We start from the raw sequence: 25,977 nt of genomic DNA, 5'->3' as shown, positions 1-25,977 counted from the left end.
GTAAATTATGTGGTACAGGTATGTGGAGGTCTAATTGATATGGGATAGGTATGTGGAGGTATAAATTATGTGGTCCTGCTTATTACTGAATCTGTGTACCAAACTTTTTGGTACCGAGGAGCATTCATAGCATAGCACAAGGGGTCATCAGCTAAGAATGGGAAATAGAATAGAGGGATAGAAGGTTCCGTACTGAAACTGTGGTGATGCTGAGGAATTCCTTATTGTATGATACAAAAAAATAAAAACTTAACTATATATGCTATATACTGTATACAGTATATATATATTACATATATATATATATATATGTATTTATGTATATGTAACTATATAACCATACACAGAACTTTGTCTGTACTCCGCCCCCCTGGCTGAGTTCACAATGTAACTTTGCTGCCTGGGACACAGAGAGACAAAGCGAAGGTCAGATGTAACAGACACTACTGTGTCACTGTGTTGCAATCCGTGCACTTGACCACTGAGCTTCATGTCCAGAATGTAGGGAGGAAAGGGGGTGTAACTGATATAATGTATGTCTGCAGTACACCCCGGCTGTTGTGGACGGATTATACCAGCAGCAGCAGCAGCAACACACATCAGCTTTTACCTTTATAACACTGAGACCGTCACCTGACGTGTGACACCAGTGCCCGGCACTATAAGTCCTGCCATTCCCATGGCTATTTATTTACCCTTCTCACTGCTCAGCTTATAACCTCGTCCCTGCTGTCTCCTGTCCCTATTCCAGGAAGCACTGAGCGTATAAAGGACCAGCTGAGCGGGGACGTGTGACGGCCTGAGACACCCTGGCAGATGGCTGACTTCATCGCCGGAGCTGTTGGAGGTAAGCTATCTATCTATCTATCTATCTATCTATCTATCATATCTGCACTCACATGTTACACTCCAAATTGTATTCCTTTTCAAATCAAGGAATGTTAGTTCTACATGTTGCAATATATGTTTAAGCCGGACCAACTGCACAAAATTCTTCCCATCTGGCCATTCCTACCTTGTCCCTCAGTCCTACACCGTCCCTCAGTCCTACACTGTCCCTCAGTCCTACACCTTCCCTCAGTCCTACACAGTCCCTCAGTTCTACACTATCCCTCAGTCCTACATGTCCCTCAGTCCTACACCGTCCCTCAGTCCTGTACCTTCCCTCAGTCCTACACTGTCTCTCAGTCCTACACTGTCTCTGTCCTTCACTGTCCCTCAGTCCTACACCGTCCCTCAGTCCTACACCTTCCCTCAGCCCTACACCATCCCTCGATCTTACACTGTCCCTCAGTCCTACACCGTCCCTCAGCCCTACCTTGTCCCACAGTCCTACACCGTCCCTCAGTCCTACACTGTCCCTCAGTCCTACACCTTCCCTCAGTCCTACACAGTCCCTCAGTTCTACACTGTCCCTCAGTCCTACACCGTCCCTCAGTCCTACACCTTCCCTCAGCCCTACACCGTCCCTCGATCTTACACTGTCCCTCAGTCCTACACCGTCCCTCACCCCTACACCGTCCCTCAGTCCTACACTGTCTCTCAGTCCTACACTGTCTCTCAGTCCTTCACTGTCCCTCAGTCCTACACTGTCCCTCAGTCCTACACAGTCCCTCAGTGCTACACTATCCCTCAGTCCTACACTGTCCCTCAATCCTACATGTCCCTCAGTCCTACACCGTCCCTCAGTCCTACACCTTCCCTCAGTCCTGCACCTTCCCTCAGTCCTGCACCGTCCCTCAGTCCTACACCATAATGGTTTTTATCCTTAATAAGAATGTGTGACTCTGAATCAGCCCTCAGTGTCTCAGCTATAAAAGGCTGAGCTCCATGGACCTACTTCAGTAGAGGGCACCATTTGTAATGAACTAGAAGCTAATGACTTCACTCAGGCACCATGGCAACAGGTCAATTGCAAATTTTCCAATAATTACCCACTTTATAAGCCACGCCCACATACATAGAGTGGTGAAAAGAGATGTACTCGCTATAACATAAAGGCCCTCATTCAGAGCCACTCGCTATTTGCGGTCGTTCGTTCTAAAACAAGGGGTGGCTATTCAAATGAACCGTTCGCTCTTTGTGGTCTGTTCACTCCTCTATGTCTGAACGAGCGAACAAAACTTGCGGTCATTTTTTGAAAAAATACGCCCCCTGGCCGCTTGCATCCTACGTCATGTCCGCTATTTATTAGATTAATCGAGTACATCGACCAGGGTATGAACTGCTCGCTATTCTTGGGGTTGGTTTTTGCTACCACAATTTTGCGAGCAGTTCTGGCAATAAAATAACCCAGTGACGTGGTCAATGACGCTGCTGTAGTAATTATGCACACCCATAAAACGTCCGTTTTGACCTTTAAGCACGCCTGCGTTCGGATCTCCACTCCCCGTTTTCGAGCACCTTCCCCTGTTACCACCCACATACGCCTACTCCTGTCACTCCAATTATCAGGCATTCGCTATTTTGCGAGCACATGAATTTCGACCGCACTGACTGGTTCGCGCATGCGTATAACAATCCGTACGCATGCGCAGTTGGGCAAACATCGCTCGGAACGAACGAGCGGCCGCTTACGAGCGGCTCTGAATCAGGCCCAAAGGAGGTTGCTTAGCATGTGCGCTGTGACAGAAAAGATCTACTTCTACTGGGTATGGATGGCCATCGACCATCGGTGTTTCGAAATTATCGATGGATAATGGCTGATGTCAAATACTTTTATCATCGATGGCAGAGAGCCAATGGTTTTCTGTCATCGATGGATGAGTGTGAGCTGATTGTTTTTCTGGACAGGATGGAGCTTAGCCACGCCCCCCGATGCCGGCTGAGCCTGCCCTTGTTTTTGATTGGCCCGTGGCCTGCCATTCACCACTGCAGCGGTGGCTATCGAGGGGTGCAGGAACATCCAGGGCTATTTTTCTGGAAGAATAGGTTCAAAAACTGTGGGTGGAGCTAGAGAAAAACAATTATATATATATACATTTTGGCCCAGGACATTATATCATAGTTAATGAGAAGTTCAGGAACTCAGGGCTCGATTCAGACCCGCTCGCTAGATGCGTTCGCACACAGTGAAAGTATACAAATCCGCAAGGCAATAGCACGCCCACTAACGTGCGATCGCTCTATGTATGCAGATGCCCACCAGCCTGTCTTAAGACGCCCACTTTCCCACGTCATCTCCAGGAAGTGTATGCAACCATCGGTAACATCGAGTACCATCAGAAACAATCGCAGCACTTGTGGCTGACCATACCCTACCGCAAGCACCGCGAGTGCTTCAGTGTGTAACTCAGCCATGTGACATGTACTATGGTGCTGCATCTTAATTATGCATGCCTCTGAAACGGCATTGAGACGCTCAGGCATGCCTGCGTTCGCACCACCACACCCCCGTTTTCATCCGCCATACCGTCACCACCCACAAACGGCTTCTCCTGTCACTCATTCTAGCGAGCTGTCTGTGTGCAGCGAGCTAACGCTTCCCAATCGAATGGACTAGTTTCGCGCAAGCGCACTGCAATGTGTACGCATGCGCAGATTGCGGATCTGAAACAGGCCCTGAGTTCCTGCTGAAAAATAGCATCAGGGACATCCCTCAGCTCAGTGTATGGGAATAGAATACAGTTGAATGACAATCGCATCATCACGTCCCAGTCTTGTCTACTCCCCTGGAATGGCCGGGAGGCCGCAGAATCTCGGGAAGAGATCACAATCATCCGGAAAAGAGCATTGAAGTCTCCCAGAGCTGCCTTCGTCTGCCTGGTGCCATCCACTTCTCAAGTGAAGTGGGTGGTCCGGGTGACATATATTCCAGAGTTCCACAAATAACTGGCCACACATTGCACTGACCCAGTGGCCGCAGCTTTTCTTAACAAGTCTGCTGTGTCTGTGGAACTGAGCGCTCATTTAGCGCACTGGAACAGAGACCAGGGAGCAGCTGCCAGCAAGAAGAGACAGGTGCCTAACCATGAGGTGGGAGAATGTGTGCTTAGAGAGCTCAGTTCTGTCTCCTACTGGTTAAACGGTATGTAGTCAGGAAGCCGCTTCCTGACTGTGAAATCCAAGCATGGGACTAATGATAGGCGTCTAAGTACCGACGCCTATCATCAGCTCCTCGACGAAATCCCGACGCCCGGCATACCGACCGTAGGTAAGCCGGGCATCGGGAGCGGATAGCCGCACGGGGGAAGGGGTAGGTTTAGGCACTAGGGGGGGAGGTTAGGGTTAGGCACCCCTAAGGGAGGGTTAGGGGGGAAGAGGGGGGGGTTAGGATACTTACCAGGCCATCGGGATCTTCATCTGCTGGACTTCCGGCATTGGTATTTCATCCGCCGGGCTTAGGTCTGGCGGTATGTCATACCTATTCCAGTTAAACAATATATGTATATGTATTATGGAGTGTTTAACTTTACTGTGATCGCTGGCCCTGTATATGTCTGATGTATTACATACACTGCACTATGTATGGCTGGTCCTACTGACGCATATAACATGTTACTGTGATCACTGGCCCTGTATATGTCTGATGTATTACATACACTGCACTATGTATGGCTGGTCCTACTGCCGCATATAACATGTTACTGTGATCACTGGCCCTGTATATGTCTGATGTATTACATACACTGCACTATGTATGGCTGGTCCTACTGCCTCATATATTAGGTTACTGTGATCACTGGCCCTGTATATGTCTGATGTATTACATACACTGCACTATGTATGGCTGGTCCTACTGCCGCATATAACGGGTTACTGTGATCACTGGCCCTGTATATGTCTGATGTATTACATACACTGCACTATGTATGGCTGGTCCTACTGCCTCATATAACAGGTTACTGTGATCACTGGCCCTGTATATGTCTGATGTATTACATACACTGCACTATGTATGGCTGGTCCTACTGCCTCATATATTAGGTTACTGTGATCACTGGCCCTGTATATGGCTGATGTATTACATACACTGCACTATGTATGGCTGGTCCTACTGCCTCATATAACAGGTTACTGTGATCACTGGTCCTGTATATGTCTGATGTATTACATACACTGCACTGTGTATGGCTGGTCCTACTGCCACATATAACAGGTTACTGTGATCACTGGCCCTGTATATGTCTGATGTATTACATACACTGCACTATGTATGGCTGGTCCTACTGCCGCATATAACAGGTTACTGTGATCACTGGCCCTGTATATGTCTGATGTATTACATACACTGCACTATGTATGGCTGGTCCTACTGCTGCATATAACATGTTACTGTGATCACTGGTCCTGTATATGTCTGATGTATTACATACACTGCACTATGTATGGCTGGTCCTACATTATCATATAACAGGTTACTGTGATCACGGGTCCTGTATATGTCTGATGTATTACATACACTGCACTATGTATGGCTGGTCCTACTGCCGCATATAACAGGTTACTGTGATCACTGGCCCTGTATATGTCTGATGTGTTACATACACTGCACTATGTATGGCTGGTCCTACTGCCGCATATAACAGGTTACTGTGATCACTGGTCCTGTATATGTATGATGTATTACATACACTGCACTATGTATGGCTGGTCCTACTGCCTCATATAACAGGTTACTGTGATCACTGGCCCTGTATATGTCTGATGTATTACATACACTGCACTATGTATGGCTGGTCCTACTGCCTCATATAACAGGTTACTGTGATCACTGGTCCTGTATATGTCTGATGTATTACATACACGGCACTATGTATGGCTGGTCCTACTGCCGTATATAACATGTTACTGTGATCGCTGGCCCTGTATATGTCTGATGTATTACATACACGGCACTATGTATGGCTGGTCCTACTGCCGTATATAACGTGTTACTGTGATCGCTGGCCCTGTATATGTCTGATGTATTACATACACTGCACTATGTATGGCTGGTCCTACTGTCACATATAACGTGTTACTGTGATCACTGGTCCTGTATATGTCTGATGTATTATATACACTGCACTATGTATGGCTGGTCCTACTGCCGCATATAACAGGTTACTGTGATCACTGGTCCTGTATATGTCTGATGTATTACATACACTGCACTATGTATGGCTGGTCCTACAGCATCATATAACAGGTTACTGTGATCACGGGTCCTGTATTTGTCTGATGTATTACATACACTGCACTATGTATGGCTGGTCCTACTGCCGCATATAACAGGTTACTGTGATCACTGGTCCTGTATTTGTCTGATGTATTACATACACTGCACTATGTATGGCTGGTCCTACTGCCGCATATAACAGGTTACTGTGATCACTGGCCCTGTATATGTCTGATGTGTTACATACACTGCACTATGTATGGCTGGTCCTACTGCCGCATATAACATGTTACTGTGATCACTGACCCTGTATATGTATGATGTATTACATACACTGCACTATGTATGGCTGGTCCTACTGCCTCATATAACAGGTTACTGTGATCACTGGCCCTGTATATGTCTGATGTATTACATACACTGCACTATGTATGGCTGGTCCTACTGCCGCATATAACGGGTTACTGTGATCACTGGTCCTGTATATGTCTGATGTATTACATACACGGCACTATGTATGGCTGGTCCTACTGCCGTATATAACATGTTACTGTGATCGCTGGCCCTGTATATGTCTGATGTATTACATACACTGCACTATGTATGGCTGGTCCTACTGTCACATATAACGTGTTACTGTGATCACTGGTCCTGTATATGTCTGATGTATTATATACACTGCACTATGTATGGCTGGTCCTACTGCCCCATATAACGTGTTACTGTGATCACTGGTCCTGTATATGTCTGATGTATTACATACACTGCACTATGTATGGCTGGTCCTACTGCCGCATATAACAGGTTACTGTGATCACTGGTCCTGTATATGTCTGATGTATTATATACACTGCACTATGTATGGCTGGTCCTACTGCCCCATATAACAGGTTGCTGTGATCATTGTCCCTGTATATGTCTGATGTATTACATACACTGCACTATGTATGGCTGGTCCTACTGCCACCTATAACAGGTTACTGTAATCACTGGTCCTGTATATGTCTGATGTATTACATACACTGCACTATGTATGACTGGTCCTACTGCCGCATATAACGGGTTACTGTGATCACTGGCCCTGTATATGTCTGATGTATTACATACACTGCACTATGTATGGCTGGTCCTACTGCCACATATAACAGGTTACTGTGATCACTGGTCCAGTATATGATGTATTACATACACTGCACTATGTACGGCTGGTCCTACTGCCGCATATAACAGGTTACTGTGATCACTGGTCCTGTATATGTCTGATGTATTACATACACTGCACTATGTATGACTGGTCCTACTACCACATATAACAGGTTACTGTGATCACTAGTCCTGTATATGTCTGATGTATTACATACACTGCACTATGTATGGCTGGTCCTACTGCCGCATATAACGTGTTACTGTGATCACTGGCCCTGTATATGTCTGATGTATTACATACACTGCACTATGTATGGCTGGTCCTACTGCCGCATATAACATGTTACTGTGATCACTGGCCCTGTATATGTCTGATGTATTACATACACTGCACTATGTATGGCTGGTCCTACTGCCGCATATAACATGTTACTGTGATCGCTGGCCCTGTATATGTCTGATGTATTACATACACTGCACTATGTATGGCTGGTCCTACTGCCGCATATAACATGTTACTGTGATCACTGGCCCTGTATATGTCTGATGTATTACATACACTGCACTATGTATGGCTGGTCCTACTGCCGCATATAACATGTTACTGTGATCACTGGTCCTGTATATGTCTGATGTATTACATACACTGCACTATGTATGGCTGGTCCTACTGCAGCATATAACAGGTTACAGTGATCACTGGTCCTGTATATGTCTGATGTATTACATACACTGCACTATGTATGGCTGGTCCTACTGCAGCATATAACAGGTTACTGTGATCACTGGCCCTGTATATGTCTGATGTATTACATACACTGCACTATGTATGGCTGGTCCTACTGCCGCATATAACAGGTTACTGTGATCACTGGTCCTGTATATGTCTGATGTATTACATACACTGCACTATGTATGGCTGGTCCTACTGCCACATATAACAGGTTACTGTGATCACTGGCCCTGTATATATCTGATGTATTACATACACTGCACTATGTATGGCTGGTCCTACTGCCGCATATAACGTGTTACTGTGATTACTGGCCCTGTATATGTCTGATGTATTACATACACTGCACTATGTATGGCTGGTCCTACTGCTACATATAACAGGTTACTGTGATCACTGGTCCTGTATATGTCTGATGTATTACATACACTGCACTGTGTATGGCTGGCCCTACTGCCTCATATAACGTGTTACTGTGATCACTGGTCCTGTATATGTCTGATGTATTACATACACTGCACTATGTATGGCTGGTCCTACTGCCTCATATAACAGGTTACTGTGATCACTGGCCCTGTATATGTCTGATGTATTACATACACTGCACTATGTATGGCTGGTCCTACTGCCTCATATAACAGGTTACTGTGATCACTGGCCCTGTATATGTCTGATGTATTACATACACTGCACTATGTATGGCTGGTCCTACTGCCTCATATAACAGGTTACTGTGATCACTGGCCCTGTATATGTCTGAAGTATTCAGGGCTGCCGGCAGCTCTGCCGAGCCAAGGTAAAGGTAGGGGGAGTGTCCAATCAGGAAGGTGTGGCCAGACCATGCGCACCGCATCGCATAGGGGGTGCATGGGTCAGGGGGTGGGAGCGCAAATGCTCCCCCAAGAGGCATATAACGCTGCTGCAGCAACCTCTCACCCTAACACGGCACACAGCGTGACAATAGCGTGTGTGTGCTGAGCTGGGGAGAGCGGCTGCTTCAGAAGCAGTCAGTCCTCTCTCCCTGCTGCCTGAACTTGACAGCGGCGGCTTTGGCGGGCTGCAGGACCTGGGCCCCCGCCAGGCCCCTTTAACAGGCCCGGGCAAATAGTAAATCTTGGCTAGTATTACATACATGTGTATGAAGCAGACTATAGCTTGTTACATGCTAATTATACCCCCTTAATGGGCTGGCCACACCTACTCCCCCCCCCACTAAGGTGCGGGCTTATAGAAAATAGAATTTGACAGCAGATAAGAACCACTTGGCCCATCCAGTCTGCCCCTTTTAAAGTGGAGATGTTGCCCATAGCAACCTATCAGATTCTAGCTATTATCGTCTAGAAGGTGCTAGATAAATGACAAGTAGAATCTGATTGGTTGCTATGGGCAACATCTCCACTTCTAAAAACTCAAACTTTAGTAAATATACCCCCTAGGAGCACCCTCAACCCCCCTTTGCTAATGCGGCCAGTCCCCATTCTGCTGTTACACTGTGTGCAGGCGGAGGCTCGGATGCCTTGTGTCACACTGAGCGTTAGTAGAGAGTAGGCGAGGAGAATCCTCTTACGTCTGCTGCATCTAGACTTGTGATATTCTAAATGAGTTTCTATTATGATTGCATGGGGACAACCAGCCCAGCCCAGCATGCACATACAGATGATGAAAGAAGCTAAAAATAAAAACATTTATATCGCTCATGAAAATAAAAATCACATAACTGTAAATAGACCCTTTAACCCCCTAGCCCAGAGACTGCCATCTGGTATCATGTGACCTTCCTACATCCAGCCAAACCTCTATCGCCATGCCCACGCCAAGCTTTAGCGCATAATGCCAGCCGTGACAGATATCCAGGCCAGTAAAGCTGATTTTATTAAGCCGTCTGTTCCTTCCTGACATCATGGTGACACAGAATCCATTCATGTATAGAGACGCTGCCTACTTCCAAGGTCACACGATATGTCATGGTGCAAGACAGCAGTTCTCACCCTGCTATTTGTGTCCCCCTAAGAATGACTCTTGTATTCCACACGTCAATATACATTATAAACATGTAGTCGCTCATGGAGGCGCTTGCTCGGCTACGGAGCATTCCCAGTGAGCAAAGTCGCAAGGTCCATTCGCAAAAAACGAGCTTGTGTGCAAGTCTGAACCAGGCCCGATGAAATCAGCTGAACCAATATTTCCTGCAGCCAATCAATTCCCTGGAGTTATTGAAGTCAATGAGGCACGAGGCACTGATGCCTCATGTATGTCACCAGCTGACAGAAAAAAAACAAAAACTAGTATAGAGTGAATATAGGCAGAGCGGTGGGCAAAAGGTGAACAGAAATAATAAATCAGGCAATATGCACCTCTGGTCTGGACATGAATGCTTATTGTTAGCGTATGCTGCAAACTTAGGCAGCCATCTTCCAACATGCGCACATAATTAAAGGGAAAGTACTTATCATTATTTTGACACCGAGATGCCTATTTATCAATCAATATTTATCAATTAATACCTGCAAATAATATGAGATATGGTAAGAACTTACCTTTGTTATCTCTATTTCTACGAAGTCCATAGGGTTCCATAGGATACCTTGGGGTATAGGTGTGACGTTAGTCATCGGGCACCATAGAGTTAAGCTTTCAGCCTCCCAGGATGCACTAGGGTCCCCCTCCTATACCCCGCCCCCGAGCCAAGGCATCTCAGTTTCGTACCAAGCCATAGGCCGGAAAAAGATCTGGATACACACAAGAATCACATTCTCCCCAGAGGGAGACGGAAAAACCGGTGACCAGAGCAAAGCCCATCTGCAGCACAGGTGCGACAGGGCGGGAGTCCTGTGGAACCCTATGGACTTCATAGAAATAGAGATAACAAAGGTAAGTTCTTACCATATCTCATATTTTCTACTTCAGGGTCCATAGGGTATCCACAGGATACCTTGGGGATGTCCCAAAGCAGTATCCTTTAAGGGTGGGGACGCTCCTGTGCTGAAAGGAGAATCCGCCGCCCGAAGGAAGCATCCTGAGAGGCGAAGGTGTCAAACCTGTAATACCTCACGAAGGTATGGACAGAGGACCACGTAGCAGCCTTGCAGATCTGGACTGCAGAGGCACCACGTCGAGCTGCCCACGAAGGACCCACAGACCTAGTGGAATGAGCCTTCACAGAAGGAGGAACCGGCAGGCCTTCATGAAGATAAGCTTCAGAAATAGCCATACGGATCCAGGCTGCCAAAGTTTGCTTTGAAGCAGGCCAACCCTTTTTACGGAAGCCATAGAGGACAAACAAGGCGTCCGACTTCCTAAACGAAGAAGTGCGGTCAACATAAGTCCTCAAGGCCCGCACAACATCCAAAGTGGCCTCACCCACTGAAAGGCCAGGTGAGTTAAAAGCCGGAACAACTATTTCCTCGTTAACATGAAACTGGGAAACAACTTTGGGAAGAAATTCAGGACGAGTGCGTAACACTGCCCTGTTCCCATGAAAAATCAAGAAAGAGGGTCTACAAGAAAGAGCCCCTAAATCAGAAACATGTCTGGCCGAAGCTATGGCCAGAAGGAAAACAGTCTTAGCTGTTAGCCATTTAAGATCCACTGAGCCCAGTGGTTCAAACGGCGGTCCTTGTAGAGCCCTCAGGACCACAGTCAAGTCCCAAGGCGCAACAGGTGGAACAAAAGGCGGCTGAATTCGCAGAACGCCCTGCATAAAGGTGCGCACATCAGGGATTGTAGCAATCCTACGGTGAAACCAGACAGACAGGGCCGAAACCTGTACCTTCAAAGAAGCAAGGCGAAGCCCATGGTCTAGTCCTGCTTGTAGGAAGGCGAGTATCCGAGACAGACGAAACTCCCGCGGTGCATAACCTCTCGGTCGACACCACTGGAAGAACTTATGCCACACGCGATGGTATATCCTCGCGGAAGACGGTTTCCGAGCTCTTAACATGGTACGCACTACAGAGCTGGAAAACCCCCTGGACCTTAACATGGCTGTCTCAACAGCCACGCCGTCAAAGACAGCCGAGTCAGGTCCGGGTGAAGACAAGGACCCTGCGATAGAAGGTCCGGTCGTAGCGCCAACCGCAGAGGACTGTCCACGGACAGACCCTGAAGGTCTGAGAACCAGTGCCGTCTGGGCCACGCGGGAGCTATCAACAGGAGCGTCCCTCCTTCCTGTTTGAATTTCCGGATTACCCGTGGAAGAAGGGAAACGGGAGGAAACAGGTAAGCGAACCGGAACGTCCACCGGACGGACAGAGCATCCACCAGAGACGCCTTTTCGTCTCTTGTGCGAGACCCGTACACCGGCAACTTGTTGTTGTGCCAGGACGCCATGAGGTCGATCTCTGGAAGACCCCACTTGTCCACCAGAAGTTGAAAAACGTCCGGGTGCAGGGACAATTCCCCCGGATGAACGTCCTGGCGACTGAGAAAGTCCGCCTCCCAATTTAGCACTCCCGGGATGAAGACAGCTGATATAGCCGGAAGATTGCGCTCCGCCCATACCAGGATCCGAGACACCTCTACGAGAGCCGCCCGACTTCGGGTTCCTCCTTGCCGGTTTATGTAGGCCACGGTGGTAGCGTTGTCCGACTGTACCTGCACTGGGCGACCCTGGAGAACCCGATGTGCCTGCTGGAGAGCATTGAAAACCGCTCGGAATTCCAAGACGTTTATTGGAAGCTCTGCTTCTGTCGGAGTCCACCTGCCCTGGAACAAGTGTGGACCCGAAACTGCTCCCCAGCCCTGAAGACTGGCGTCCATTGTCAACAGGACCCAATTCGGTACCCAGAACGGACGTCCCTTGTTGAGATGAATCATCTGCAACCACCAGGCAAGGGACAGGCGAACCTCCGGGGTGAGCACTATCGTCTGGGATTTTAGAGACTGAGGCAGCCCGTTCCACTTGGACAGGATCAGGTGCTGCAGAGGTCTGGAGTGAAACTGGGCATATTCCACCATGTCGAACACCGACACCATGGAGCCCAGTAACCTCATCGCCGAGTGTAGAGACACCCGGCGGCTGTGCAGACAACTGCGCACCCTCGACTGTAAGGCAGAGATCTTTTCCCCCGTCACAAAGATCCTTTGCTGTCCCGAGTCCAATAAGGCTCCGAGGTGCAGAATCCGCTGAGACGGGATTAGAGTGGACTTCTGCCAGTTTATTAACCAACCGTGCCGTTGCAGTAGCGCAATGGTCAGGTCCAAGTGGCGCAGAAGGAGCTCCGGAGATCCTGCCACTAATAGAAGGTCGTCCAAGTACGGCAACATGCGGACCCCCTGCAGCCGCAGGGAAGCCGCCATGACCGCCATCACCTTGGTGAAAACCCGTGGTGCTGTCGCCAGGCCAAAAGGTAATGCCCGGAACTGAAAGTGGTCGCTGCGGATTGCAAACCTGAGGAACCGCTGATGGCGCAAAAGAATACGGACATGCAGGTAAGCGTCCTGTATGTCCAATGACACCATGTAGTCCCCAGGTTCCAGCGCCAGAATGATGGACCGTAGGGTCTCCATCCGAAACTTTGGCATCCGCAAAGACTTGTTGAGAGCCCTGAGGTTGAGAATCGGACGATACGACCCATTGGGTCTCTGCACCAAAAAGAGATTGGAATAGAAACCCTGGCCCCTCTGGGAGAATGGAACAGGCACTATAACTCCAGCCCGGAGCATAGTGTGCAAGACCTTCCATAGCTCCGTGGCCTTGTTCCGGTCTGATGGTAGACCCGTGGTGAAAAATCGAGCCGGGGGTCTGTGTCGGAAGGAGAGGGCATACCCGTGGGAGACCACCTCGAGAACCCAAGTGTCTGTCGTGGTGACCGACCAACACCGGGCGAACTGCAGCAGGCGGCCTCCCACTTTGGGATCCCCCAAAGGGAGGCCCGGACCATCAGGCCGCAGGCTTGTCATCTGCCTTAGGGGCCGGACGTCTGGTACTCCATGTCTGCTTCCGGGGCTTGGCCGATTTCTTGGGGCCAGCCTGTAGGGGAAAAGACTGTGGTTTGGGCCTGCCCTGGGCCCTATAAGACCGAAAGGACGATGGTCCTGAACCAGAAGGGACAGCGGCCAACGGGAGACATGCCGATTTGGCTGCCGCCACAATTTTGTCCAGATCTGGACCGAAGAGAACTTCTCCATTAAAGGGCAACACCTCCAAACCCTTTTTGGAATCAGCGTCCGCCTTCCAGGATCGCAACCACAAGGTGCGACGAGCAGCCACCGCTGCTGAAGAAATTCGAGACGCCAGGGTACTAATGTCTAAGGCCGCCTCGTTGATATAAGTGGCCAAATCACGGAGATTACCAATCAACTCCGCCTGCTCAGCCGGATAGTCGGAATCGAAGGATGCCTCCAACGAATCCGCCCAGCGCTCCATAGCTCTGGCAACCCAGCAAATGGCCATAGCCGGCCGCGCTACCCCCCCGCAAGGGAATAAGCGGACTTCAGGAAGATCTCCACCTTGCGGTCCGTAGCATCCTTAAGGGAGGACATGGATGGCATTGGTAATGTGGCATTACGGACAAGACGTGTCACATGAGAATCCACCTGTGGAGGGGATTCCCACTTAGCAAAATAATTATCCGCGAACGGATAAGCCACCGCCAGACGCCTCTGCGGCTGGTATCGCTTGCCAGGCTGTTTCCACGCCTCCTCTAAATGGTCCACCAACTGACCCGAAAGAGGAAAGACTGTGGCATCACCCTTCACATCCTTAAAAAAGGCATACTTGGATTTAGCCGCTGGGGGAACTTCGTCAATCACCAAGGCTGTGCGGACTGCCCGAATAAGTCCAGGAATATACACCTTGGACCAAGCGTCCGCTTCCTTAGTACGGAGAGGTTCCTGATCGTAAGGATCCAGAATCTCCCCATCATCAGACGTCCCTTCGTCATCCTCATAAGGAGCCGACAGAGATGCCACCGGCCGTTTATGTGGCCGCATCACAGACTCCCCTTGCAACACATCCGACAAGTGCTGTACAGAACTCATCAGGGAGTTAACCCACGCCGGCTCCTGAGAAACCGGGAGAGGGGAAATAGGGAGACTGCGGGGTACCACCAATTGTCTTGGGAAACCCTGCATGGGTGACGACACCACTGATTGCTGGGACAAACCCATCTGCGTAAATGCGGGCTGCGGAGCTAACTGGCCCACTAAGGTTGTAAGCGCCTGAGCGAAACAAGCCCAGGGCGGCTCCTGTACCGGTGCTGTAACCGTAATAGGCCGCGCCAACGACAAACACTGCCGGCAGAGGCCCTCCGCGTTACCCTCCCCCTCCGCTAAAGGTACTTTACACGTAGTACACTGCAGCCGGAGAGGAAAGTCACTTTCAGACATGATGGTAGAAAGTATGTGACCCCTCTCACCAATTTTTTTAAAAAGGCGAGAGAGCCACCCTGCAGCACCGCACCGCAAGGGCTTTAGCAGAAAGAACAGGGACAGTAATAAAGCTGACAGTCAGAATAGAAGATACAGGCAGCAGCGCTAGCACAGTCACATACAATGCAAAGAAACTCAATTCCTGCACTAACCAGCGCTGATAAATCAGCTACACAGACACAGAGTCTGGTAGGACACAGCGCTGCATACACAGACCTGACCACAGCGGAGGAGAGGTATGCGGGGGGGATCCAGACCACGATGCCTCCATCCAGGCTTCCAGCAGCGTTCACCATGCTGGGGGAGGAGCGCTGCCACAGGGCCAGTCGGCGTGTTGCAGAGAGGGCTGTGTGCAGCGGGGGAGGCGCCGGCTGTGAGACAGAGAAGGCGCGCTCCCCTGGCATGCATTTAACCCCTGGGATGCCGCAGCGCTACCGCTCTGCCGCAGTCCTGCTGTCCCAGGGGGGTAGTGGAAGCGCAGGTTAGTACCTGGCTCCACGCTGCAGCCAGTCCCCAGGGAGCCCCCTGCCTGGGGACTTCTGGACCATGTATCAGCGGGGACCCACCGCGGGACCCCGCTGCTTACCTTGCTGCCCACCTTGAGTCCGGCCATGGTCCTAAACATCTGAGTCACCGCTAGTTGTGACCCCAGATGCTTACCAGCATCCCCGGATCGGTACCGGCGTTCTGGTACCGGCAGGGGTGTAGGGAAGACAGCATGGACGTCAAAACTGACTGTCCATGCTGTACTTCCAGATGTGCAGCAACAGCTGCAAAACGAAAACTTCAGGGGCTCTTCATGGCCCCCCTCTAACAGGTGCCTCCGACTCCGGCCGGGCACCGAACTAAACTGAGATGCCTTGGCTCGGGGGCGGGGTATAGGAGGGGGACCCTAGTGCATCCTGGGAGGCTGAAAGCTTAACTCTATGGTGCCCGATGACTGACGTCACACCTATACCCCAAGGTATCCTGTGGATACCCTATGGACCCTGAAGTAGAAATTAAGTATTCCCCTGATGTATTATTGCTGCAGATTATCTCTAATATTTGCTGCTGTACCTCCTTTTCCGACAGCAGGTTTCTATGGGGGTTGCACAGCTGTCAGATAAAGCTAAAGATTGTGCTGCGCTGCGCTGCTGTGGCCTATGGTCTACACTTCACAACACGGATGCTTTCAGCTCACTCCGAGCACATTGCAGGGTTGGGGTCCTTTCGGGGGTCCTGTCCCTGCATGTGCTATTTGATACATTCCAGCACTATTATCACATACTGCAACGCAATTTCGGGCGCTAATGTTGTTCCCAGATCACATTGAGTATGTGATCATTAATTAAATGGGCCCCAAATCATAGGTACTGAAGCTGAGCTAAAGGGACCTCCTACGTACAGCAGACTGTGCCGCTGTGTTAACACCATTTCTTACTAAAACCTTCATATCTACATTGCAGGGGCTTGCGGAGTCATGGTGGGATACCCCCTGGACACAGTAAAGGTATATAAATAATCTCCTGATGTATGTCTGTCTGTTCCTTATACAGCTGTGTGCCCTGCCCTGGTCAGACTGAATGCTTCACCCGAACTTACAATGAAAATAAGTTACCCCAACCTCTCTCTCAGTAAGAGCTGTTATTTGCGAGTGAGGGGCTTCCGTGTCTATTACCCAGAAGTCCCACTGGCGTCCTTCTACGCCTGCCATGGGGGGTGCAGGGAGGGATCCGATTGGATCCATCTCAGGGGGGCGTCACGAATCTGTAGATGGCATTGCCCACCGCATCCAGGTCCCGGAATGTATCGCATTTCGGGGCTTGGTGCATGCGGGAAATGCGGTTAAACCCCCCAAAATGCCAATTTTGGGGGTTTCACCACATTTCTGATATTGGTGCATCCTGCCCTTGGAGAGAGATACAGTGGAGAGAAATGAAGGGCCTGATTCAGACCTGGTCGCAAGCGTTGTGCGCTCGCAAGCGGCCCGAGGTCTGCGTACGCGCACGCATCACAGTGCGCGTGCCGCAAACTACTCATTCCGATCGCATACTGCCTGCTCGCCCAGCAAAGACAGCCCAGCAGAGTGAGTGACAGGAGAGGCTGTTTGTGGGTGGTAACAGGGACAGTCCATTAAAAACGGGGGAGTGGAGGTGTGAACGCAGGTGTGCCTGAGTGTTTCAACGCCGTTTTAAGGCATGTATAATTAACAGGCAGCGTCATGGTACACGGCACTTGCCTGTTTTTTACACTGAAGTCCTCGCAGTGATTGCGGTAGGGTAAGGCAATCACAAGCGCTGCGTTAGCTTCCGATGGTGCTCGATGTACCAATGTTTATAGACACTTCCTGGAGATGACGTGCGCTAGTGGGCGTCTCTGCATACTCTAATGGGCATCTGCATACACAGAGCGATCGCTCGCACAGCCAAAGTGGGTGTGCTTATGCCTTGGCGAGCGATCGCATCCCATGGCGTCAATTTGGAATATGGCACCTAGGCCCTCATTCAGAGCCGTACGCTCTGAGCAGAGCGCACGCTCTGAATGAGGGCCGCCCTCCATAATTATGGAGCGTCCTCCTGGACGCTCGTATAGCTGTGGGTCACCACCCACAGCCTATACGAGCGTGCAGTTTGATGGCCGCGATGGTCTTGACCATCGCGACCATCGCCACTGCGAGCCGGAGCCTGCGGTTGAGTTTTTCAGCCGCAAGGCCCGGAGTGATTTTGGCTCTATCAGAGCCAAAATCACTCCCACTGACATCACTAGTGATGTCAGTGGGTCGGCTTCTGACGGTAGGCGTTCCCTTGGGAACGCCCCCGTCAGGGAGGCACGCCCCCGGCACGCCCACCAAAGGGGGCGTGCTGTCAATCAACATCAACAGCACGCCCCCTTTGATCAGACACAACGAGCGAAGGAAAGTCCTTCGCTCGTCGCGTCTGGCGCATGCGCACGACGGAGCTCCCGCCGTCGTGCGCATGCGCAGTGCACAACATTGACCCACTTGCGAGCGGACAGCCGCTTGCGAGTGGGTCTGAATCAGGGCCCTAGTGCATTCGATGTGCTATAGATCTGTGGGGATTTCTTTGAAAATAGGGCTGCAGCGGTCACTGGTCAGCCCATCCCCTGAATCCATGTGTAGCTTTTTCCTAAACAATCTGTACTGTAGCCACATGAACATACTGCGAATACTGAGTCTCCGTTTTCCACCCTAGGTACGAATTCAGACGCAGAGGCGCTACACTGGGATCTGGCACTGTATTCACTCTACCTACAAAGTGGAGAGAGTAAGTGACGCCTTCTACCTATGTGCGCTGTAAGTAATGTCTCCCGCCTACCGCTTATTGCTTCTTGTCTTACAAAGGTGTCTGGATTTTTCAAAGGGATGTCAATGCCCATTTCTACCGTGTCGGTCAGCTCGTCCGTCGTGTTTGGGGTGCAGAGAAATTGTCTGCATAATCTGTGCAAGCTGAAATATGGCACGTCGAACGTCAGACCATCAAAGCTGGATATTTTCCTGTCTGGTTACGCAGCTGGCGCAGTACAGGTACTTGTCATCTTCTCACAATTACCTCTATTATATATCAATTGCTTGTGGCAGCCAAACGTGCCTATCAGTATTACCTATGGCCAGTGACAGCACCTGCCGCAGATTCATATGGATGCTCTGTCACCTGTAAGGTTGTTAAACAGAAAGGACGGGAAGTACTAAGCATCGCATCCGCAATGCGGTACATCCTGCCTCTCATCGGGTACATACCGCGGTTGATTGATGCGGTATGTGCTTAGAAATGCGATATGCATCGCAAAGGACAGTACTCCCGATAAGAGCGTCCTTTGCGATGCCCCCGGGCAAAGGGACTTCCAGGTTTAACACCCAGAAGTCTCTCTGGAGTCCTTCTGCGAATGCGCTGCAGGGAGAGATGTGAGGGATCCGATTGGATTTCCCTGAGGGTGTCCCAATAAGAAGCTCATAGGCTTCTATTGGGTAACGCCATCTGAAGATGGAGTTACCCACCGGGACGCGTCGCATTCTGGTGCTTAGTACATCTGAGAAATGTGGAGCATTTTCAGGTATTTTACCACATTTTTCACTTTAGTACATCCCGCCCAGTCTGAAGTCTGATATACAGGACAAGGGACACCTATGGTCAGCCCCCCAGACACCTGATCACTCCATCTTAGATTGGAGGAGATGTACTGAGCCGTGGAGAGAGATAAAAGTACAAACCAATCAGCTCCTAACTATTACGTTACAGGCTGTGGGGTCTATGTACTAACAGGGGCGCCGAGAGGGGGGGGGGAGCGGGTAAAGATTACCGGGGCCCGGGCTTCCTGAGGGGCCCGGCGGGGGCCCAGGGCTGAGCTGCAGTGGAGACAGCTCATGGCTGCTGAGGAGCAGCCACAGCAGTCTCCTATGCCTGTGCGGGGGAGCGATCACACTCCTGGCTTTGCGCCGAGCTTTTTTTTTTCTATTGTCAAGGGGGCGTAGCCACGCCTCCCGCTATTAGGCCACGCCCCCTATTACCGGGGGCCCCCATGGCTCTTGGCGGGCCTGTGTACTAAGCAGTGATAAGTGACAGAGTGAAAACTGATAAGTCTGTGATAAGTGCCAGCCAATCAGCTTCTAACTGTCATCTCACAGGCTGTGTTTGAAAAATGACAGTTGGGAGCTGATTGGCTGGCACCTTATCACTTTCTTATCACTTTTCACTGTCACTTATCACTGCTTAATACATAGGCGGTCATTCAGACCCACTCGCGAGCGGCAGTACGCTCGCAAGTGGGTCGATGTTCCCCACTGCGCATGCGCACGACGGAGGGAGCTCCGTCATGCGCATGCGCGAGACCCGGCGAGCGACGGGCTTTCCATCGCTCGGGGTCTCTCACCAAAGGGGGCATGCTGTCGATGTTGATTGACAGCACGCCCCCTTTGGTGGCCGTGCCGGGGGCGTGCCTGCCAGACGGAGGCGTTCCCATGGGAACGCCTACCGTCTGAAGCCAGCCCCACTGACATCACTAGTGATGTCAGTGGGAGTGATTTTGGCTCTGATAGAGCCAAAATCACTCCTGGCCTTGCGGCTGGGAAACCCGACCGCAGGGTTTCCCTCGCAAGTCCGATGGTCGCGATGGTCAAGACCATTGCGACCATCTTTTTGCACGCTCGTATATGCTGTAGGTGGTGACCCACAGCTATACGAGCGTCCAGGAGGACGCTCCATTTTAATGGAGGAGGGCCCTGATTCAGAGCGTCCGGCTCTGAATCAGGGCCATAGACCCCTGTGTTTGAAAAATGGCAGTTAGGAGATGATTGGTATGAGAGAGATGTATCGATGGACAGGTGGAGAAGTCACCCATAGCAAGTGCAACCAATCAGCTTTTACCTATCATTTTATAGACTGTACTTGATAAATTACAGGTAGGAGCTGTTTGGTTGCTATGGGCAACATCTTCACTTGCTCACTTTAGGTTTGATACAGCTCCCCCTTTGTGTGGTAAGAGGGCTTATTCTCCTCTTGAAAGTGTGGCGCAGCGCTGTGACATCATTGCCCAGCACCACACTCCCGGCCCATTACCAATGTTAAGGTGTGGCAGCTGGCAGCCTCAGATGTCAGAAGCTGCCCTCATTATGCCAGCGGCCTGCAGAGAGTGGATGTTTTCTGTGGCCCTAAACCCTGACCACCTAGTTTTGCTTAGTGGTACCATTGCCCTGGGGTTGCCTTCCTTGATCTCTGATATTTCATGTTGCAACCAATATTGCTGCCAGCAACTTGGGACAGCGATGAAGCAGCCATTTTGTGGAGTGAAGCCAAAGTTCAGTAGGAATTTTGAATTCATAGGGAGCATTCCCATGAAAATGTGTTACTTCACAAAATGGCTGCCTCCACTCTGCATAGGCGGTGCACACACTTTTACAACAGCTGGGCTGATGCAGAATGCAGTGTACAGACGTTCGCAGACCGTATCCTGCATGAATACGCGCAGGGCAAGCTCATAGAACGTAGAGGCAGTCGCATTTGGAGAAACATACAAACTCTGTATATGGGTGAATCCGTGCATGCTTCATGCTTCTATTCAAAGATATATAGCCGAGGTACACAGGGATAACTGGGTGATTGGGGTACTGTAATTGTCATGGATGTGCTCAGACACACTTCACTTGTCTGAAGGGTGGTGGCGATCTACACAGCCTTCATTTATATTGGTCAAGCTCCACCCCTGCTATAAGCTCCACCCCTCCTATAAGATCCACCCCTCCTATAAGATCCACCCCTCCTATAAGATCCACCCCTCCTATAAGATCCACCCCTCCTATAAGCTCCACCCATCCTGTTTTAATTTCCCACTATATATGCCAGGTGAGATAATCTCAGCTGCCATGAATTCTCTATTTCTAGGTGTTGGTGTCGTCTCCTGCCGACATGGCGAAGGTCCGTCTACAGACACAAGTGTCGCCTCACCATCCAAGCACCTGCTCTCTCTTGGCTCGACCAAAGTACACAGGCCCTGTCCACTGTCTGCTGACAATAGTGAGGGAGGAAGGATTCTTTGGCCTGTATAAAGGGTGCTTTGCCCTCATGTTCAGAGACTGCCACTCATTCGCCACATACTTCCTGTCGTATGCCGTGTTCCGGGAATGGTTTGTGCCAGTGGAGCAAACGCATTCAGGTACGTGACTGATAGGCAAGATACCACAATGGGAATAGGTACCTCCTCTTACCCTCAGTAACCTGCTGGTACTAACCCCTCCTACTGGTGCCACTTCACCACTCTCCGACTGTAAGTGCCATCTGCACACCATGGCAGTGCCCCCCAGTTGTAGCAGGGTAGTCACTGCGGGCTCTTCCCCCGGAACCTGAAACTCTTACTTCTGGCCGGTGGGTATAGCTGCTGCAGCACCTCTCTGCTGCTTCCTCCTAACTCCTTACTTTGGATGAGGACCAGAGGAGCTCATGCAGACCCGCTCGCTAGATGCGTTCGCTCGCACCCTGCGTATGCCAATCCAACGCGTGCCCAGCAAGGCAGGCGATCGCACGGCAAGGCATAGCACGCCCACTATGTCTTGGCATGCGATCACTTTGTGTATGCAGACGCCCACCAGCCATTCATAAGACGCCCACTTGTGCACATCATCTCCTGGAAGTGCATGAAAACATTGGTACATCGAGCACCATCGGATGCGATCGCAGCGCTTAAGGTTGCCTATACCCTGCCGCCAGCACTGCGATCACTTCAGAGTGAAATCCCACCAAGTGACGTGTACTATGACGCTGCCTTTTAATTATGCACGCCTCTGAAACGGCATTGAGACACTCAGGCACGCCTGCGTTCGCACCTCCACTCCCCCGTTTCCAGTGGTCAGCTCCTGTCACCACCCACAAACGGCCTCTCCTGTCACTCACTGTACTGGGCAGTCTATATGCAGCGAGCAAACGCATCCCGATCTCTCGCACTGGTTCCCGCAAGCGCATTGCGATGGATACGCATGCGCTGATTGCAAATATCGGCGAGCTACAAGCGTTCGCATCATAGCCAGCGGGTCTGAATCAGCTCCAGAGGGACCTGTATATCTTGAACCAATTTTTTAACAGATGGAGGAGATGAAGGGTGCCCCAAACCAGTATATACACATTTGGGGCCTGATTCAGACCCGCTCGCGAGCGATGAACGCTTGCAAGCGGGTCGATGTTGCCCAAGTGCGAATGCGCACGACGGAGGCGGCTCCGTCGTGTGCATGCGCGAGACCCAAGTAACGACAACCAAGCAGTCGTTATGGGTCTCGCACCAAAGCGGGCGTGCTGTCGATGGTGAGTGACAGCATGCCCCCTTTGGTGGGCGTGCCGGGGGCATGGCTGCCCAGACGGAGACGTTCCCATGGGAACGCCTAACATCTGGGGCCGGGCCCCACTGACATCACAAGTGATGTCAGTGGGTGCTTTTGGCTCTGATACAGCCGAAAGCACTCTAGGGCTTGCGGCAACGAGACCCTACCACAGGGTCTCGTCGCAAGCCCGATGGTCGCGATGGTCTTGACCATCGCGACCATCATTTTGGCCGCTCGCTATAGCTGTGGGTGGTCACCCACAGCTATGCGCGCGGCCAGGAGGCGGCTCCAAAAAGGAGCAGGGACGGCCCTGATTCAGAGCGAGCGGTCTGTCAGAGCGTCCGGCTCTGAATCAGGGCCTGAGTCATTAATTAAAAAATGGATTAAGACCATTAGGTTCTGATCAGGTCTGCAGGGTAGCTGGGAGGACAATGATTCAAGGTGGAGCTGTTTCAACACAGGATAGTTGGGAAAGGGTGGTGATTGGAGTGGCAGCTCTTATCTGTATGAGGCACAGGTCATCTTTAGGGTCAGATTCATTTCATTATTGGAGTGGAAATCTTCTAATTGCCAGGTCCATACATCCACAATCAATTGCGCCAAATCAGACTTTTGCCCTATGATTTTGTCACCAACTTTTGCCGAAGATTTGTTGTCACCGATTCTGATCAAAAAAATTATCAACAAATCCGGATTTCCAAAATGTTGAATTTGGCAACAAACCATTTGTCGTCAAATGAGGCACCTTCACTACTTTTGGAGAAAATGATCGATGAATGGCTAGAAAATATCGTGAATTTTTGGACGCATTTTGGTGTATCGGACAACCATTAAATTGGGGAAAATAACAAGAGATCGGGCCAGGGAGTATGGGCTCCATAAGAGCAATATATTTACTGCATGGCTCATTTTGGTTGGACTTCGCCTTTTATATTATGTTAGATATTTACCTACTGATTACACACACTGGAGACCTCCGGGATGGAAGACTATATAGCCGTAGTGTTCTATGCTTCCATAATCGCTGGTTCTCCGAGTCTGGGTTATAGCTGGAGGTCCCATTATTGGTTGCAAAACTTGACATGCCCCCGCGGAGAAGTGACTGCCGGGGTCATGACCTGGAAGTCTTAATGCGGCCATCGTCCGACGCATGTGCAAGCCTCTGGGACCGGAGAGCTTTTGTGTAAAGAAGCCCACAGGCTCCTATATGCAGCGCCGTCATTCTATAGCTGGCGTTGCCTATTGTGCAGAAGCTCTGGAAAGTTACGCTTGAGAGCTTGATGCATATGAGGCTCATTGCAGACCCATGAATTCTATGGGACTGCTGTGCTGAGGCTCCGCATCGGATATCACAGATATCTGCCGCGAACCTTTTTAGTGCATATGGTGATACATATGTATTGCGGTGATCCTCTGCAGTTTTCTGAGGTTTTACAGCATGTTACAGTGTGAAACATCCTGCCTTATGTACATACAGTATAGTCAATACTATATAATGTGCTTTTAGTTAAGCCAGTCAGAGTAATTTTAATGTTATAAACTCCAAAAGGACAACATTGCAGCATTGAAAAGTCATGAGATCAGTCATACAGCTAAAGTCATTTTAGCAGTGGAAATGATTTGAATATGTCTGTAGATCGCGGTGTACACGGGCCCCTGGGTCAGGCAGGCCCAGACCATACACTCTGCACCTATTTCTTCAATACTTTTCTCTCCGGGGTCCCGCGTCGGCAGTGCCAGCGCTGCACAGATCACCGTGAAAAATGTTGCTGCTGCCATTTTCCCAGCGTTTTGTGCATACGCAGTAGACAAATCGGTGGGAAAATGGCTGCCGCACCATTTCCCCCGAAGACCTGCACATGCGCAGTAGACTGACATAGAGCTAGAGTCTACTAGTGCTCACTAATGCACTGCAGTGCCGGATAATTCCCGTCGCTGGTGGCCCCGCCCTCTCAGCATGACATCATGCGCTCAGGGTGCGTAGCCTGCACAGGTCGCAATAAAGCCCTGTAATGGCATTGTCTGTGCTCTGTTATGTGGCGTTAGAGTTGGAGGCTGGAAACCATCTTTTTTATTTTCTTCTTACACTCACTTACATAGCCCTCACCCATTCCACTCCCATTTACATCTCTGACCTTATCTACCTTCACTCTCCTGCCCACCCTCTTTGCTCGGCAAATGGATGCCGCCTCTCCTGCCAACTGAATTCTTCCTCCCACGACCACCTCCATGATTTTGCACGTGCTGCTCCCTACCTCTGGAATTCTCTACCTCTACCTATCAGACTCTTCACCTCTTTACAAAACTTTAAACGGGCTCTCAAGACCCATTTCTTCATCAAAGCCATTCATCTCTTATTCTAACCCTCTGTCCCATGCTCACTATCTACCTAATCTGTGTCACCCCTGTCTGTCCACCCCCTACCCTTTAGAACGTAAGCTCTCACGCAGTGGCGTCCCACCCCGCTGTCATACCCGGTGCGGGGAGGGTAGTACTGTGCGCAGAGCGAAGTGCAGGGTGTTCAGTGCCGGCTTCCTCACAGTGTCAGGAGCCGAGTGCTGCACGTAATGCTACAGTACAGGAGGACATGGCACTTTGGTGTCACCCCCCCTTGTGACGCCACTGCTCTCACGAGCAGGGCCCTCTTCCCCCATGTGCTTTTCCTTCCCTTACTTATACTGTCTACTCCATACTCCTTACATCAGCACCTAACCCTTAACTTCTGCCTCTGTACTACTTGAGTGATATGATCGCTGTTACAACAATGTTTCTATACCATGTACATGTCCTACATCAGGGCCGTAACTAGGGTAGTGCGACCAG

At 50.3% G+C, this 25,977-nt stretch overlaps 1 protein-coding gene across 2 annotated transcripts in view; it reads left to right on the top strand.

The window, feature by feature from the left end:
• The window catches only part of SLC25A47 (solute carrier family 25 member 47), a 92,351-nt gene that overhangs the window by 26,289 nt on the left and 40,085 nt on the right, over positions 1–25,977 (top strand). The window contains exons 2-6 of one of the 2 annotated variants that reach the window (XM_088475387.1): positions 752–847; positions 16,799–16,842; positions 18,545–18,616; positions 18,694–18,876; positions 21,728–21,998. In XM_088475387.1, the coding sequence (XP_088331513.1) occupies positions 817–847; positions 16,799–16,842; positions 18,545–18,616; positions 18,694–18,876; positions 21,728–21,998 (601 nt within the window). In that variant the 5' untranslated portion in view covers positions 752–816. Of the gene's footprint in view, positions 1–476; positions 848–16,798; positions 16,843–18,544; positions 18,617–18,693; positions 18,877–21,727; positions 21,999–25,977 lie in introns of those variants that run through there. The other variant, XM_088475386.1, reaches the window with a different exon arrangement.

This window comes from Taudactylus pleione, unplaced genomic scaffold, assembly GCF_031769625.1.
Source record: "Taudactylus pleione unplaced genomic scaffold, aTauple2 ptg000171l, whole genome shotgun sequence".
Taxonomy (NCBI): domain Eukaryota; kingdom Metazoa; phylum Chordata; class Amphibia; order Anura; family Myobatrachidae; genus Taudactylus; species Taudactylus pleione.
Note: the sequence above shows the minus strand (reverse complement) of the source record. Positions and strands in the feature narration are given on the sequence as shown.